This window comes from Triticum urartu, chromosome 1A, assembly GCF_056163025.1.
Source record: "Triticum urartu cultivar PI428250 chromosome 1A, HENAU_Tu73, whole genome shotgun sequence".
Lineage (NCBI taxonomy): Eukaryota > Viridiplantae > Streptophyta > Magnoliopsida > Poales > Poaceae > Triticum > Triticum urartu.
In genome coordinates, this window is record NC_141873.1 from 43,816,203 (window position 1) to 43,833,440 (window position 17,238).

General features: G+C 48.2%; 1 protein-coding gene across 1 annotated transcript; it reads right to left on the bottom strand.

The window, feature by feature from the left end:
- Window positions 1-4,336: 4,336 nt before the first annotated feature.
- Window positions 4,337-5,363, bottom strand: LOC147989825 (uncharacterized). The gene is made up of 3 exons (XM_087515601.1): window positions 5,093-5,363; window positions 4,853-4,988; window positions 4,337-4,758 (listed from the first exon to the last, which is right to left on the bottom strand). The coding sequence occupies exons 1-3, from the start codon at window positions 5,242-5,244 to the stop codon at window positions 4,510-4,512; spliced, it is 537 nt and encodes a 178-aa protein (XP_087371727.1). The 5' UTR covers window positions 5,245-5,363; the 3' UTR covers window positions 4,337-4,509.
- Between the last annotated feature and the right edge of the window lie 11,875 nt (window positions 5,364-17,238).

Below are 17,238 nucleotides of genomic sequence, written 5' to 3' on the forward strand. Positions count from 1 at the left end.
GCTTATGTGATGTGTATTACCGAGAGGGCCCAGAGATACCTCTCCGACAATCGGAGTGAAAAATCCTAATCTCGAAATACGCCAACCCAACATCTACCTTTGGAGACACCTGTAATGCTCCTTTATAATCACCCAGTTACGTTGTGACGTTTGGTAGCACCCAAAGTGTTCCTCCGGCAAACGGGAGTTGCATAATCTCATAGTCATAGGAACATGTATAAGTCATGAAGAAAGCAATAGCAACATACTAAATGATCGGGTGCTAAGCTAATGGAATGGGTCATGTCAATCAGATCATTCAACTAATGATGTGACCTCGTTAATCAAATAACAACTCATTGTTCATGGTCAGGAAACATAACCATCTTTGATTAACGAGCTAGTCAAGTAGAGGCATACTAGTGACACTTTGTTTGTCTATGTATTCACACATGTATTATGTTTCCAGTTAATACAATTCTAGCATGAATAATAAACATTTATCATGATTATAAGGAAATAAATAATAACTTTATTATTGCCTCTAGGGCATATTTCCTTCAGCGGTGGCGCTGCACGAGGCTGCACACCGGCATGGGTTGCCTGAACCCTCGGCCGAACCCCATCATGGCCAACCGGTCTAGGACCATCATGCACCGGCGGCCTTGGCGGTGCAGCTCCACGCCCCACGGCCGAAGTAGACGGAGGCCTCGGTGGAGGCGCACCACGTCCCGCGGCGGCCATCGAGGTCGGAATTGGCGGCCTCACCCCGGGCTGAGCGCCAAGTCCACGACCCATCGTGGCTGCAGCCGCACCTGCAGGAGCTCCGGTGCCCCGACCCACCGGCACGGGCAGCACCCCCCACGACCAGAGCCATGCACAGGCCGGGGTAGTGCGGCCCGGCCACCGGCAGCAGCAGGCGGCGGCGCACTCCCGCCACGGCCAGCCCCCCCGCCAGAAGAGGCCTTAGGGAGCACCGGCTACCCACCGCGCCCGGCCATGGTCCCGAGCGGCGGAATACGACGAGCCCGGCCGTCCCCCGGCAGCAAAGATTGGCGCGACGGCTTGGAGCCAGGAACCCTAGGTCGCGGCGGATGTTGCTGGAGCGTCGTACGTTTCTGGCTGCATGCCTCGATGCCCTGTACGTACTCCAAGGCCCGATCTGACTGGGCCTCATACCCAGCTGATCCCAGCCCAGCAACACCCCGCGGCCCAACAACCGAAAACCCCCCCTCGCGGCCCAGGAGCGAATTCAAACGCTCCTGGCAGAACGCACCGATCTGGGACGCCGTGACCGCCGGCTGTGGCGCCGATCGAGCCCGAGTCCGGCGAGGAATCTTTCTTCTAGTAACCGTAGTCCAAGAATCCGGTCGAATCAGATAAAAAACAGTCAAATTCAGAAGACTTACCTTAGGTATAGGGCCCTTCCAGGGCCTGACTGCCGTCGCCGCCGTTCTCCGGTGAACGACACGGTGCACCATCTCCTTCCTCTCGTCCGGATGTAGCCCGATCCGCGCCGGATCCTCCACCGGCACTACCGAGTCTACGGTTGTGGCTACATCATCCTCGTCGTAACCTGCGTGAAATAAATCCAAAATCAAATCCGATGGAGTAGGCGACGCCGGTGAATCCCCCGGATCCGCTCCGTCGCCGTCGGCCTCCTCGTCGTCCGAGTCTAGAAGAGCCCAGAAACGGTCGCCGACGCCTGCCCGGGGTGCGGGGCGACACGCCGCGGTGATGGCCTCCACCGTCGCCTGGGACGTCGCCCGGGGAGACGCCTAGGGAGTCGCCATCATCAACCGCGTGTACGTGTAGATAACAATGTTCGGTACAGAAAAGGCTAGGTATCTTCCACTCCTCTTCAAACAATGTCCACTTTCCCACTAATATTTTGTTAATAATTTTATATGCCTACGCTATCGACCGCCCATGTTGTTAGTGGCAATGGTAATGTAGACATGCTCAATCTTTCTCCCATCTATCAGGCCCAATCTTTCTTCCCTCCTCCTTGATGACCTACTAGTACATCACCTCACTATTAGGGAAAAGCCTAGCAGCAGAGCGGGTTTTGGGTGTATCAGTAGCGCGGGTGCCCGCGCTACTGATACGGCGCCACAGCTAACTTGTAGCAGTAGCGCGTGTTGACACACGCTACTGCTATACATGATTAGCTGTAGCGTGCGTTGCAAACAGCGTTACTGCTAATTAGCTGTAGTGGGTCTTATACCCCGCGCTACTACTATTACTTTCAAAAACAAAAAAAATCTTGATCCCGTGCGTGCTGTCAATGGCAGCAATGGTAAGATCAAGCGATGATTGGCGTCGCCGGAGGCATGAACGGACAGCGGAAGACCAGATCCAGCAGTGGTTGTTGGAGAGGGCCCATTTCTATCACAGAGCCAGGCCGTGGCGTGGGGCTCCTCTTCCCGACCATGCCAGATAGCTCTGGGTCATCCATGGCGATGACCTGCACGGGCATGGACATGGGAGGGTGAGTCAAACCAGAGGGAGAAAGAGAAAAAGAAAACCGAGGGAGAGAGGAAGGTGATTTAGGGAGCAGCAGAGCTAGTCACCGGTGGCAAGGAGCTCTGGTGTGGTGGCGCGGGGCGGCGGCCTCCTAGACGTCGGTGGAAGACCGGCGAGCTCCTAGACGCCGGTGGCGCGAGGCGGTGGCCTCTTTCGGCGCCATGGAGGAGGATGGGTGCATGGGCAAGAGGTCCATGTGAGAGCGTATGGAAAGTGAGAGGAGAGAGTGGTGGAAGAGAGGAGGGATTTGGGGGAGAAGATTGGGATTCGGCCGAGAATATGGCGACTTCACCTACCTCGTACTTAGTAGTAGCGAGGGGTATAAAACCGCGCTACTACTATCAACCTAGTAGTAGCGCGGGTTTATACCCCTCAGTACTACTATGACATGTGTCGGGGGGCACGGTAGAGACCGCTTAGTAGTAGCGAGGGTTAAAAACCCGCGTTACTACTATCAACTTAGTAGTAGCGAGGGTTAAAAACCCGCGCTACTGCTAATTAGCAGTAGCGCTTCTTTTTGTGACGCGCTACTGCTAAGATTCTGTGTATAAGATTTTCCCTAGTAGTGCCTGGCTGCTGACGTGGTCTCTCGCCTCAGTGCCACCGGCTAGCCGGCCCCGCCGCCGACCTGCCCGGCGGCAAAGCCGGGCATCTGGGCTCTCGTGGTCATACTCGGCATCGTTGCGGTGCTGAGCGAGGGATACATCCTGCACTCAAAGGTCGCCCTTCACCGCTCACGAAAGGCCGCCAAGGAGCGCTCTAGGCGGTGGCCAACAGGGGGCGTAAATGACAAAGATCTACGGAAGGCAAAGGGCCAATTTCCCCCTCATCTAGGCCCTAGAAATAATTTTACAAAATCTCTGCAATTTGTTGTAAAGTGCCCCCCCCCTCCCCCCTCCATAGGTTCAAGTTTCATCTTTGATTTTGTCGTCTCATCGGCTCGTGTTGATTATGCACCCTATGGTCAAAACCCACCGCACCTTCACCCTCGTGCAACCGAGATCAGTGTTGGAAGGCTCACTCTGTGGTGTTTCGTGACTTCAATCCCTGAGAACAAGTTGTTCTCAAAAGTTTTGAACAAAGGAGATGTGTTTACGTTTCCGCAAAGGCTGATTCACTTTCAGTTCAACATCGAAAACAACGAAGCGATAGCCATTGCGGTGCTGAGCAGCAAGAACCCTGGAGTGATCACCATAGCCAATGCAGTGTTTGGATCCAAGCAATCCATCTCAGATGATATCCTGACGAAAGCCCTCCAGGTGGACAAGAACATTGTACACCATATCCAGACTCAATTCTAGATCCACATACATCTGGTGGTTTGATTCATTTGTTCCTTAACAAAACATTTATTATGTGTGTTTCTCTACGATATTGTTCTATTTGTATGGTTATGTTAATTGAGATTACATAAGAAAAGGAACAATATTATGTGGATTATGTACAACGTGCGTACAGGGCAAAGAGATCTAGTGGTGACCAGACTTGACGCGCATGCACACGTACAATTCAGCTCTCAAGTATATCTGTATATGGTCACACTAACTGCTGAAGTGCTGCTGATCAACAAGAAAAGCAGGGAGACTGATTCACTGACATTGGTCTCTGCAAAGATGTAAGCTAATAAAGAACGAAAATGCTATTCTGCTGTTGTATGCTTGTAGAGTATGTCCAATTGAACAAGCACGGCAAATTCTGGCAGAAAAATGAATTGGACGAATTTTCCATGATTGCTAAAGAAAGAAAACTGTCATCCTTGGACAACATAAATTGCCGTGGAAAGTGTTCGGTTTGTCAGCTGGTTACCAAAATCCAAGAACGAGTCAATAAATAAAAAGGCAGGAATCAAGCGATGTTTCTAGTGCCTCGCTCTTAATTCATGTTCCGATTAATGTGGAAATTCAACCCATGGATGAAAAGAATATGCATTTCAGACATAGTGCCTGAATATGGCAATACAAAGGTTGAACTGAGGTCATCTTGGTCTTGTGTGGAATTGATCGATCAGGCACCACCTTGAGAATCGTTTGTCGCCCTGGCGCGGAGCCTGGCGGAGACGACGGTGGCGCAGATGGAGAGGACCATGCCTACGAGGAGGAACACGACGGGGACGATCGCCCTGTTGTAGTAGTTGATGAGAGCCTGCTCCGCTTGCTGCCCGCCTTCCCATGTGGTCACCCGGACGTAGCGCAGAACGTCGTTGGTCGCGCCGAACCCGGCACCGACGCCGCTTGCCAGCACGACGCTGATCACCTGCGCGTCGTAGCGGCAATTGTCATAACCATAACCATTCACCAAAGGGAATCAGGAGCTTTTGCACGAGAAATTACGGTAGGTAGCAACTCACTATGTCGGCGTGCATGCTGATGTCGAGGATGATGGCGCTGGGTATCGCCCTTTTGCTCTTGCACAGTAGGTACATGGCGACGGGTATCTGCAGCATGCCCCCCGCCGTCCCCACGACGGCCGACGCGACCACATACCTGCACGCGCGCCATGCCATGCCACATCAGAAATCGTTCCGTATATACTTCTCAAAGGAGGGAGATAGAATATAGTGCTACATTGGAGACAGAGGAGTACATACGTGTAGCTCTGGAGCTTGTAGGGGTCTTGTGTATAGTCCCACTGGATGTAGTTGGCAAGAACGAAGCGCACGGCCATGAGCAGGACGGCCATCATGAGCAGCCGCGCCAGGAGGCCGGCGGCGATCCACCCCGTCCGCCGTGACACCGCCATCTCGATCCTGATTGCTCTCGTGCTCTCGATCGGCGAACTTATAGCTAGGGAACTTACTTGTAGCTTGGTTTGAGCCGGCCGAAGACAGAGACGGCCGCCGTCGGGGCGTGGTTTGTAGCTTGTCTTATTTTCGCTTCGGGTATGTATGCACAGCTGCCTATCCGCGCCATTTGTCACCGAAATGTCCGCCAACGCAAGCGCGCAGCAATTTCACGGACGCGGACACCGCAAGGTCTTGCTCTGTACGTAGCTGCCAAAGAAAGCTACATGTATGTTGCTAGGAAGCTCTACAGCACGACCGTGGCACAAGGGCAATGCTACACGTCCGACGCTTTTTTCATCCAACGTGCTGTGCTCAACTAGATCAACTACCCACAGATCAAATTGCTACATCAACGAGAATAAATCGAGCCGCATAGTCAACTATCAAGGATCAAACAATCGCACATGACGCAATGTTTTAAATAACGGGCTATGGCATTTAGCGGTAATCCTTAAAAACAGTTATAGCTGGGCTATAGCGACAAATTGTACATGAAATCATTTAGCGGCAACATTCTCAAACAGCTATAGCGGAGCTATAGCGGGGCTATAGCCGGCTATTTAAAACTATGATGACGCATGATACCAATATATTTATTAATAAGAATCATCAACACAAACTAAGTGTAGCTTAAATGGTTAGATTCCTTGTGATGAAACCAGCCTATCAGGGGTTAAGTCTTAAACTTGACTCCGGTGCTCACATTCTTCTAGATTTACTTCAGACTTCCCAACGAGGTTCATTCACCGGGAGGAAATGTTTCCCTCGACTACGAGGTGCATGTGGTGGCTTCCTCAACCATATTGTCTCGAAGATGCTCCTAGAGGTAGAGTATGTATGCGTGCATGAGTGTATGTGTATGTGAACATCTGCGATTGTACTATCGTAAAATAAATAAATAATAAAGTCCATCAACATTCTTACGTTCCTCGGGCATGACTACAGGCGACAATTCTCATGTATTAAATTGACATAGTACAAGCGACCACAATTCCATCAAGGCCACGAGACAACATCTACAGGATGGTGCAGTGAGAATGACTAATTTTCGGCCGATAAGCCTAGTACACTCCTTTGCGAAGCTGGTCACCAAGGTGCTATCGATTAGGCTATCAAGAGTGATCCACACCATCGTGTCCCCGGCGCAATCTGCTTTCATGAAGACGAGGTGTATCCAGGACAGTTTTCTGTATGTTCAGAACGGTGTCCGCGCGCTGCATCGAAGCAAAACACCTGCACTGCTGCTGAAACTGGACATCTCCAAGGCGTTTGACAGCGTCTCCTGGGACTACCTTTTGGAGCTGCTGCAAGAGCTGGGCTTCAGCGCCCGTTGGAGGGACTGAATCGCTTGGCTGCTCTCAACATCAAGCTCTGAATTTCTCCTCAACGAAACGGCAGGAAGCAGAATTAAGCACCGGAAAGGACTTCGCCAGGGCGACCCGTTGTCACCACTGCTGTTTATCCTTGCAATCGACCCGCTGCAGTGTCTGATCGATGAGGCGATCCTGCAGCAAATGATTCAACCTTTGCCTAGGAGAGAGTTAAAGCTCAGGGTCAGTCTCTATGCGGATGATGCTGTCATTTTTATGAATCCGGACAAGGCTGAAATGGATGCGCTAGTTACTATCCTCAACATGTTTGGCGAGGCCATGGGGCAGAGAATAAACAGACAGAAATCCACCGCAACCCCGATCCGATGTGAAGTTGTCGACATTCAGCAGGTGCTGCAAAGTTTTGGGGGCATTGTCACCTCTTTTCCGCTCAAATACCTAGGGTTGCCGCTTTCCCTGACAAGAACAATGCTGGTGCACCTCCAGTTCATCCTCGGTCGGGTCAGAGCAAGACTGGCAGGTTGGAAAGGCAAGCTCATGTCCATAGTGAAGGAAATATGCCCTAGAGGCAATAATAAATTTATTATTTATTTCCTTATATCATGATAAAAGTTTATTATTCATGCTAGAATTGTATTAACCGGAAACATAATACATGTGTGAATACATAGACAAACAGAGTGTCACTAGTATGCCTCTACTAGACTAGCTCGTTAATCAAAGATGGTTATGTTTCCTAACCATGGACAAAGAGTTGTCATTTGATTAACGGGATCACATCATTAGTTGAATGATCTGATTGACATGACCCATTCCATTAGCTTAGCACCCGATCGTTTAGTATGTTGCTATTGCTTTCTTCATGACTTATACATGTTCCTATAACTATGAGATTATGTAACTCCCTTGTGCCGGAGGAACACTTTGTGTGCTACCAAACGTCACAACGTAACTGGGTGATTATAAAGGTGCTCTACAGGTGTCTCCAAAGGTACATATTGGGTTGACGTATTTCGAGATTAGGATTTGTCACTCTGATCGTCGGAGAGGTATCTCTGGGCTCTCTCGGTAATGCACATCACTTAAGCCTTGCAAGCATTGCAACTAATGAGTTAGTTGCGGGATGATGTATTACGGAACGAGTAAAGAGACTTGCCGGTAACGAGATTGAACTAGGTATTGGATACCGACGATCGAATCTCGGGCAAGTAACATACCGATGACAAAGGGAACAACGAATGTTGTTATGCGGTCAGACCGATAAAAGATCTTCGTAGAATATGTAGGAACCAATATGGGCATCCAGGTCCCGCTATTGGTTATTGACCGGAGACGTGTCTCGGTCATGTCTACATTGTTCTCGAACCCGTAGGGTCCGCACGCTTAAGGTTTCAATGACAGTTATATTATGAGTTTATACGTTTTGATGTACCGAAGGTTGTTCGGAGTCCCGGATGAGATCACGGACATGACGAGGAGTCTCTAAATGGTCGAGACATAAAGATTGATATATTGGAAGCCTATGTTTGGATATCGGAAGTGTTCCGGGTGAAATCAGGATTTTACCGGAGTACCGGGAGGTTACCGGAACCCCCCGGGAGATATATGGGCCTTAGTGGGCCTTAGTGGAAGAGAGGAAAGGTAGCCGAAGATGGGCCGCGCGCCCCTCCCCTCCCTTGGTCCGAATAGGACAAGGAGAGGGGGCCGGCCCCCCTTCCTCTTCTTCCCCCTCCGTGAATCCTATTCCAACTAGGAAAGGGGGGGGGAGTCCTACTCCCAGAGGGAGTGGGACTCCTCCTGGCGCGCCTCTCCTGGCCGGCCGCACCCCCCCTTTTGAGCCTTTATATACGGAGGCAGGGGCACCCCCTAGAGACACAAGTTGATCCACGTGATCATATTCTTAGCCGTGTGCGGTGCCCCCTTCCACCATAGTCCTCGATAATATTGTAGCGGTGCTTAGGCGAAGCCTTGCGACAGTAGTACATCAAGATCGTCACCACGCCGTCGTGTTGACGGAACTCTTCCCCGACACTTTGCTGGATCGGAGTCCGGGGATCGTCATCGAGCTGAACGTGTGCTAGAACTCGGAGGTGCCGTAGTTTCGGTGCTTGATCGGTCGGGCCGTGGAGACGTATGACTACATCAACCAAACGCTTCCGTTGTCGATCTACAAGGGTACGTAGATCACACTCTCCCCTCTCGTTGATATGCATCACCATGATATTGCGTGTGCGTAGGAATTTTTTTGAAATTACTACGTTCCCCAACAGTGGCATCCGAGCCTAGGTTTTATGTGTTGATGTTATATGCACGAGTAGAACACAAGTGAGTTGTGGGTGATATAAGTCATACTGCTTACCAGCATGTCATACTTTGGTTCGGCGGTATTGTTGGATGAAGCGGCCCGGACCGACATTACGCGTACGCTTACGCGAGACCGGTTCTCCCGACGTGCTTTACACATAGGTGGCTTGCGGGTGACAGTTTCTCCAACTTTAGTTGAACCGAGTGTGACTACGCCCGGTCCTTGCGAAGGTTAAAACAACACCAACTTGACAAACTATCGTTGTGGTTTTGATGCGTAGGTAAGATTGGTTCTTGCTTAAGCCCGTAGCAGCCACGTAAAACTTGCAACAACAAAGTAGAGGACGTCTAACTTGTTTTTGCAGGGCATGTTGTGATGTGATATGGTCAAGACATGATACTAAATTTTATTGTATGAGATGATCATGTTTTGTAACCGAGTTATCGGCAACTGGCAGGAGCCATATGGTTGTCGCTTTATTGTATGCAATGCAATCGCGCTGTAATGCTTTACTTTATCACTAAGCGGTAGCGATAGTCGTGGAAGCATAAGATTGGCGAAGACGACAACGATGCTACGATGGAGATCAAGGTGTCGCGCCGGTGACGATGGTGATCATGACGGTGCTTCGGAGATGGAGATCACAAGCACAAGATGATGATGGCCATATCATATCACTTATATTGATTGCATGTGATGTTTATCTTTTATGCATCTTATCTTGCTTTGATTGACGGTAGCATTATAAGATGATCTCTCACTAAATTATCAAGATAAAAGTGTTCTCCCTGAGTATGCACCGTTGCCAAAGTTCGTCGTGCCCAGACACCACGTGATGATCGGGTGTGGTAAGCTCTACGTCCATGTATAACGGGTGCAAGCCAGTTTTGCACACGCAGAATACTCAGGTTAAACTTGACGAGCCTAGCATATGCAGATATGGCCTCGGAACACTGAGATCGAAAGATCGAGCGTGAATCATATAGTAGATATGATCAACATAACGATGTTCACCATTGAAAACTACTCCATTTCACGTGATGATCGATTATGGTTTAGTTGATTTGGATCACGTGATCACTTAGAGGATTAGAGGGATGTCTATCTAAGTGGGAGTTCTTTAAGTAATCTGATTAATTGAACTTAAATTTATCATGAACTTAGTACCTGATAGTATCTTGCTTATGTATGTTTGATTGTAGATAGATGGCCCGTGTTGTTGTTCCGTTGAATTTTAATGCGTTCCTTGAGAAAGCAAAGTTGAAAGATGATGGTAGCAATTACACGGACTGGGTCCGTAACTTGAGGATTATCCTCATTGCTGCACAGAAGAATTACATCCTGGAAGCACCACTGGGTGCCAGGCCTGCTGCTGGAGCAACACCAGATGTTATGAACGCCTGGCAGAGCAAAGCTGATGACTACTCGATAGTTCAGTGTGCCATGCTTTACGGCTTAGAATCGGGAGTTCAACGACGTTTTGAACGTCATGGAGCATATGAGATGTTCCAGGAGTTGAAGTTAATATTTCAAGCAAATGCCCGGATTGAGAGATATGAAGTCTCCAATAAGTTCTATAGTTGCAAGATGGAGGAGAACAGTTCTGTCAGTGAGCATATACTCAAAATGTCTGGGTATAATAATCACTTGATTCAGATGGGAGTTAATCTTCCAGATGATTGCGTCATTGACAGAATTCTCCAATCACTGCCACCAAGCTACAAGAGCTTCGTGATGAACTATAATATGCAAGGGATGAATAAGACTATTCCCGAGCTCTTCGCAATGCTGAAAACTGCGGAGGTAGAAATCAAAAAGGAGCATCAAGTGTTAATGGTCAACAAGACCACTAGTTTCAAGGAAAAGGGCAAAGGGAAGAAGAAGGGGAACTTCAAAAAGAACAGCAAGCAAGTTGCTACTCAGGAGAAGAAACTCAAATCTGGACCTAAGCCTGAAACTGAGTGTTTCTACTACAAGCAGACTGGTCACTGGAAGCGGAACTGCCCCAAGTATTTGGCGGATAAGAAGGATGGCAAGGTGAACAAAGGTATATGTGATATACATGTTATTGATGTGTACCTTACTAATGCTCGCAGTAGCACCTGGGTATTTGATACTGGTTCTGTTGCTAACATTTGCAACTCGAAACAGGGACTACGGATTAAGCGAAGATTGGCTAAGGACGAGGTAACGATGCGCGTGGGAAATGGTTCCAAAGTCGATGTGATCACGGTCGGCACGCTACCTCTACATCTACCTTCGGGATTAGTATTAGACCTAAATAATTGTTATTTGGTGCCAGGGTTAAGCGTGAACATTATATCTGGATCTTGTTTGATGCGAGACGGTTATTCATTTAAATCAGAGAATAATGGTTGTTCTATTTATATGAGTAATATCTTTTATGGTCATGCACCCTTGAAGAGTGGTCTATTCTTATTAAATCTCGATAGTAGTGACACACATTCATAATGTTGAAGCCAAAAGATGCAGAGTTGATAATGATAATGCAACTTATTTGTGGCACTGCCGCTTAGGTCATATCGGTGTAAAGCGCATGAAGAAACTCCATACTAATGGGCTTTTGGAACCACTTGATTATGAATCACTTGTACTTGCGAACCATGCCTCATGGGCAAGATGACTAAAACACCGTTCTCCGGTACTATGGAGAGAGCAACAGATTTGTTGGAAATCATACATACAGATGTATGTGGTCCGATGAATATTGAGGCTCGTGGCGGATATCGTTATTTTCTCACATTCACAGATGACTTAAGCAGATATGGGTATATCTACTTAATGAGACATAAGTCTGAAACATTTGAAAAGTTCAAAGAATTTCAGAGTGAAGTTGAAAATCATCGTAACAAGAAAATAAAGTTTCTACGATCTGATCGTGGAGGAGAATATTTGAGTTACGAGTTTGGTGTACATTTGAAACAATGCGGAATAGTTTCGCAACTCACGCCACCCGGAACACCACAGCGTAATGGTGTGTCCGAACGTCGTAATCGTACTTTACTAGATATGGTGCGATCTATGATGTCTCTTACTGATTTACCGCTATCGTTTTGGGGTTATGCTTTAGAGACGGCCGCATTCACGTTAAATAGGGCACCATCAAAATCCGTTGAGACGACGTCTTATGAACTATGGTTTGGCAAGAAACCAAAGTTGTCGTTTCTTAAAGTTTGGGGCTGCGATGCTTATGTGAAAAAGCTTCAACCTGATAAGCTCGAACCCAAATCGGAGAAATGTGTCTTCATAGGATATCCAAAGGAGACTGTTGGGTACACCTTCTATCACAGATCCGAAGGCAAGACATTCGTTGCTAAGAATGGATCCTTTCTAGAGAAGGAGTTTCTCTCGAAAGAAGTGAGTGGGAGGAAAGTAGAACTTGATGAGGTAACTATACCTGCTCCCTTATTGGGAAGTAGTACATCACAGAAAACTGTTTCTGCGACACCTACACCAAATAGTGAGGAAGCTAATGATAATGATCATGAAACTTCAGGACAAGAAACTACTGAACCTCGTAGATCAACCAGAGTAAGATCCGCGCCAGAGTGGTACGGTAATCCTATTCTGGAAATCATGCTACTAGATCATGATGAACCTACGAACTATGAAGAAGCGATGGTGAGCCCAGATTCCGCAAAATGGCTTGAAGCCATGAAATCTGAGATGAGATCCATGTATGAGAACAAAGTATGGACTTTGGTTGACTTGCCCGATGATCGGCAAGCAATTGAGAATAAATGGATCTTCAAGAAGAAGACTGACGCTGACGGTAATATTACTATCTACAAAGCTCGACTTGTCGCAAAAGGTTTTTGACAAGTTCAAGGGGTTGAGTACGATGAGACCTTCTCACCCGTAGCGATGCTTAAGTCTGTCCGAATCATGTTAGCAATTGCCGCATTTTATGATTATGAAATTTGGCAGATGGATGTCAAAACTGCATTCCTGAATGGATTTCTGGAAGAAGAGTTGTATATGATGCAACCGGAAGGTTTTGTCGATCCAAAGGGAGCTAACAAAGTGTGCAAGCTCCAGCGATCCATTTATGGACTGGTGCAAGCCTCTCGGAGTTGGAATAAACGCTTTGATAGTGTGATCAAAGCATTTTGTTTTATACAGACTTTCGGAGAAGCCTGTATTTACAAGAAAGTGAGTGGGAGATCTGTAGCATTTCTGATATTATATATGGATGACATATTACTGATTGGAAATGATATAGAATTTCTGGATAGCATAAAGGGAGACTTGAATAAGAGTTTTCCAATGAAAGACCTCGGTGAAGCTGCTTACATATTAGGCATAAAGATCTATAGAGATAGATCAAGACGCTTAATTGGACTTTCACAAAGCACATACCTTGACAAGATTTTGAAGAAGTTCAAAATGGATCAAGCAAAGAAAGGGTTCTTGCCTGTGTTACAAGGTGTGAAGTTGAGTCAGACTCAATGCCCGACCACTGCAGAAGATAGAGATAAAATGAAAGATGTTCCCTATGCTTCAACCATAGGCTCTATCATGTATGCAATGCTATGTACCAGACCTGATGTGTGCCTTGCTATAAGTCTAGCAAGGAGGTACCAAAGTAATCCAGGAGTGGATCACTGGACAGCGGTCAAGAACATCCTGAAGTACCTGAAAAGGACTAAGGATATGTTTCTCATATATGGAGGTGACAAAGAGCTCATCGTAAACGGTTACGTTGATGCAAGCTTTGACACTAATCCGGATGATTCTAAATTGCAAACCGGATACGTGTTTACATTAAACGGTGGAGCTATCAGTTGGTGCAGTTCTAAACAAAGTGTCGTGGCGGGATCTACATGTGAAGCGGAGTACATAGCTGCTTCAGAAGCAGCAAACGAAGGAGTCTGGATGAAGGAGTTAATATCCGATCTAGGTGTCATACCTAGTTCATCGGGTCCAATGAAAATCTTTTGTGACAATACTGGTGCAATTGCCTTGGCAAAGGAATCCAGATTTCACAAGAGAACCAAACACATCAAGAGACGCTTCAATTCCATCCGGGATCTAGTCCAGGTGGGAGACATAGAGATTTGCAAGATACATACGGAGCTGAATGTAGCAGACCCATTGACTAAGCCTCTTCCACGAGCAAAACATGATCAGCACCAAAGCTCCATGGGTGTTAGAATCATTACTGTGTAATCTAGATTATTGACTCTAGTGCAAGTGGGAGACTGAAGGAAATATGCCCTAGAGGCAATAATAAACTTATTATTTATTTCCTTATATCATGATAAAAGTTTATTATTCATGCTAGAATTGTATTAACCGGAAACATAATACATGTGTGAATACATAGACAAACAGAGTGTCACTAGTATGCCTCTACTTGACTAGCTCGTTAATCAAAGATGGTTATGTTTCCTAACCATGGACAAAGAGTTGTCATTTGATTAACGGGATCACATCATTAGTTGAATGATCTGATTGACATGACCCATTCCATTAGCTTAGCACCCGATCGTTTAGTATGTTGCTATTGCTTTCTTCATGACTTATACATGTTCCTATAACTATGAGTTATGTAACTCCCGTGTGCCGGAGGAACACTTTGTGTGCTACCAAACGTAACAACGTAACTGGGTGATTATAAAGGTGCTCTACAGGTGTCTCCAAAGGTACATGTTGGGTTGACATATTTCGAGATTAGGATTTGTCACTCCGATCGTCGGAGAGGTATCTCTGGGCCCTCTCGGTAATGCACATCACTTAAGCCTTGCAAGCATTGCAACTAATGAGTTAGTTGCGGGATGATGTATTACGGAACGAGTAAAGAGACTTGCCGGTAACGAGATTGAACTAGGTATTGGATACCGACGATCGAATCTCGGGCAAGTAACATACCGATGACAAAGGGAACAACGAATGTTGTTATGCGGTCAGACCGATAAAAGATCTTCGTAGAATATGTAGGAACCAATATGGGCATCCAGGTCCCGCTATTGGTTATTGACCGGAGACGTGTCTCGGTCATGTCTACATTGTTCTCGAACCCGTAGGGTCCGCACGCTTAAGGTTTCGATGACAGTTATATTATGAGTTTATACGTTTTGATGTACCGAAGGTTTTTCGGAGTCCCGGATGAGATCACGGACATGACGAGGAGTCTCTAAATGGTCGAGACATAAATATTGATATATTGGAAGCCTATGTTTGGATATCGGAAGTGTTCCGGGTGAAATCGGGATTTTACCGGATTACCGGGAGGTTACCGGAACCCCCCGGGAGATATATGGGCCTTAGTGGGCCTTAGTGGAAGAGAGGAAAGGTAGCCGAAGATGGGCCGCGCGCCTCTCCCCTCCCTTGGTCCGAATAGGACAGGGAGAGGGGGCCGGCCCCCCTTCCTCTTCTTCCCCCTCCGCGAATCCTATTCCAACTAGGAAAGGGGGGGAGTCCTACTCCCAGAGGGAGTAGGACTCCTCCTGGCGCGCCTCTCCTGGCTGGACGCACCCCCCCTTTTGAGCCTTTATATACGGAGGCAGGGGCACCCCCTAGAGACACAAGTTGATCCACGTGATCATATTCTTAGCTGTGTGCGGTGCCCCCTTCCACCATAGTCCTCGATAATATTGTAGCGGTGCTTAGGCGAAGCCCTGCGACAGTAGTACATCGAGATCGTCACCACACCATCGTGCTGACGGAACTCTTCCCCGACACTTTGCTGGATCGGAGTCCGGGGATCGTCATCGAGCTGAACGTGTGCTAGAACTCGGAGGTGTCGTAGTTTCGGTGCTTGATCGGTCGGGCCGTGGAGACGTACGACTACATCAACCAAACGCTCCCGTTGTCGATCTAGAAGGGTACGTAGATCACACTCTCCCCTCTCGTTGCTATGCATCACCATGATCTTGCGTGTGCATAGGAATTTTTTTGAAATTACTACGTTCCCCAACACATAGCAGGGCGATGTGTCCTAGTTCGAGCTGTTTTGAGCACAATCCCCACCTTCGCCATGACTGTGTTCCGTATGCCGAAGAAATTCTTCAAGGAGATCGACAAAGTAAGGCGCCGTTTCCTGTGGGCGCAGGAGGAGGAGTTATCCGGGGGCAAACGCAAGGTGAGCTGGACCAAGGTCTGCTCCCTGTTGGACAGAGGAGGGCTCGGTGTCCTCGATCTCGAGCGGTTCAGCCGTGCGCTCCGACAAAGGTGGTTGTGGCTGGCCTGGAAGCACCCGGAAAGGCCGTGGGTGGGCATGGACGTCCCGTGCTCGGACACGGACAAGGGGTTTTTCAGCACGGCAACATTAGTCAGAATTGGCAATGGCCGGACGGCTAGATTTTGGACCTGCTCCTGGCTACCGGCGGGCATGCTCAAGGTGTTGTTTTCGGTTCTATACCAGCACTCAAGGAGGAAGAACAGGACGGTCGCCGACGCCCTGCGCGAGGATTGCTGGATTCTTGACCTAGCGCATGGGCGGACTGAGTTGGTGGTGCAGGACTGCATGCGGTTGGCAAGGTTGTTGCGAGTTGCACCGATCATCCTCAACCCAGGAGCAAGCGATGAGATTAGAGGGAACCTTGAGGCCAGCAGTTGCTACACGACCTCGTCGGCATATCGGGTACAGTTCCAGGCCAACCAAAGCTCTGCCTTCCCACAGATCATATGGAAAACGTGGGCGCTAGGGAAGTTGAAAGTTTTCGCCTGGCTCTTGATGCTCAACAGACTTTGGTGCAGCGATTGGTTGCAGCGACGAGGATGGACGAACTCCTACTTCTGCCAATTCTGTCTCAGAAACCTTGAGACCGCTGACCACATCTTCTGGCCATGCCCGTTCACAAAGAGGATCTGGAGCAGCTTATCAACATGAGAGGGATGTGAGGCTCTGAGGCCGCAACCTGGAGACATCAATGCTGCTAGTTTTGATTAGTTCATGAAGATTGTGGAGAAAGCGCAGCCGGTGCAAAGGAAGGGCATCAAATCAGCGGCGATGTTGGACCTGTGGGAAATTTGGAAGCACCGCAACAGTTGCACCTTTAGAGGAAAGGAAGTCTCCATAAGTGAGGTGCTGCAGACAATCAAAAGGGGCATCGAGCTTTGGCGCCAAGCCGGGGCAGCATGCCTCACGCACCCATTCACTCTCCCCCCAGAGGGGGTAGGCTGATAGTTGTCTCCCCCCTGAGGGAGTCCTGGACTAAGGGGTCCTCGGGCGTCCGACCTACAGGATATGGGCCGGACTGATGGGCCGTTAAGATAGGAAGACCGAAGACTCTATCCGTGTCTGGATGGGACTCTCCTTGGTTTGGGAGGCAAGCTTGGCGACCAAGTAT

Coding starts and splice junctions, on each gene's coding strand:
- LOC147989825 (XM_087515601.1), bottom strand. CDS start 5,244: ATGGCGGTGTCACGGCGGACGGGGTGGATCGCCGCCGGCCTCCTGGCG. Junction 4,989..5,092: donor TACAAGCTCCAGAGCTACAC/GTATGTACTCCT, acceptor GCGCGCGTGCAG/GTATGTGGTCGCGTCGGCCG. Junction 4,759..4,852: donor TCAGCATGCACGCCGACATA/GTGAGTTGCTAC, acceptor TACGACGCGCAG/GTGATCAGCGTCGTGCTGGC.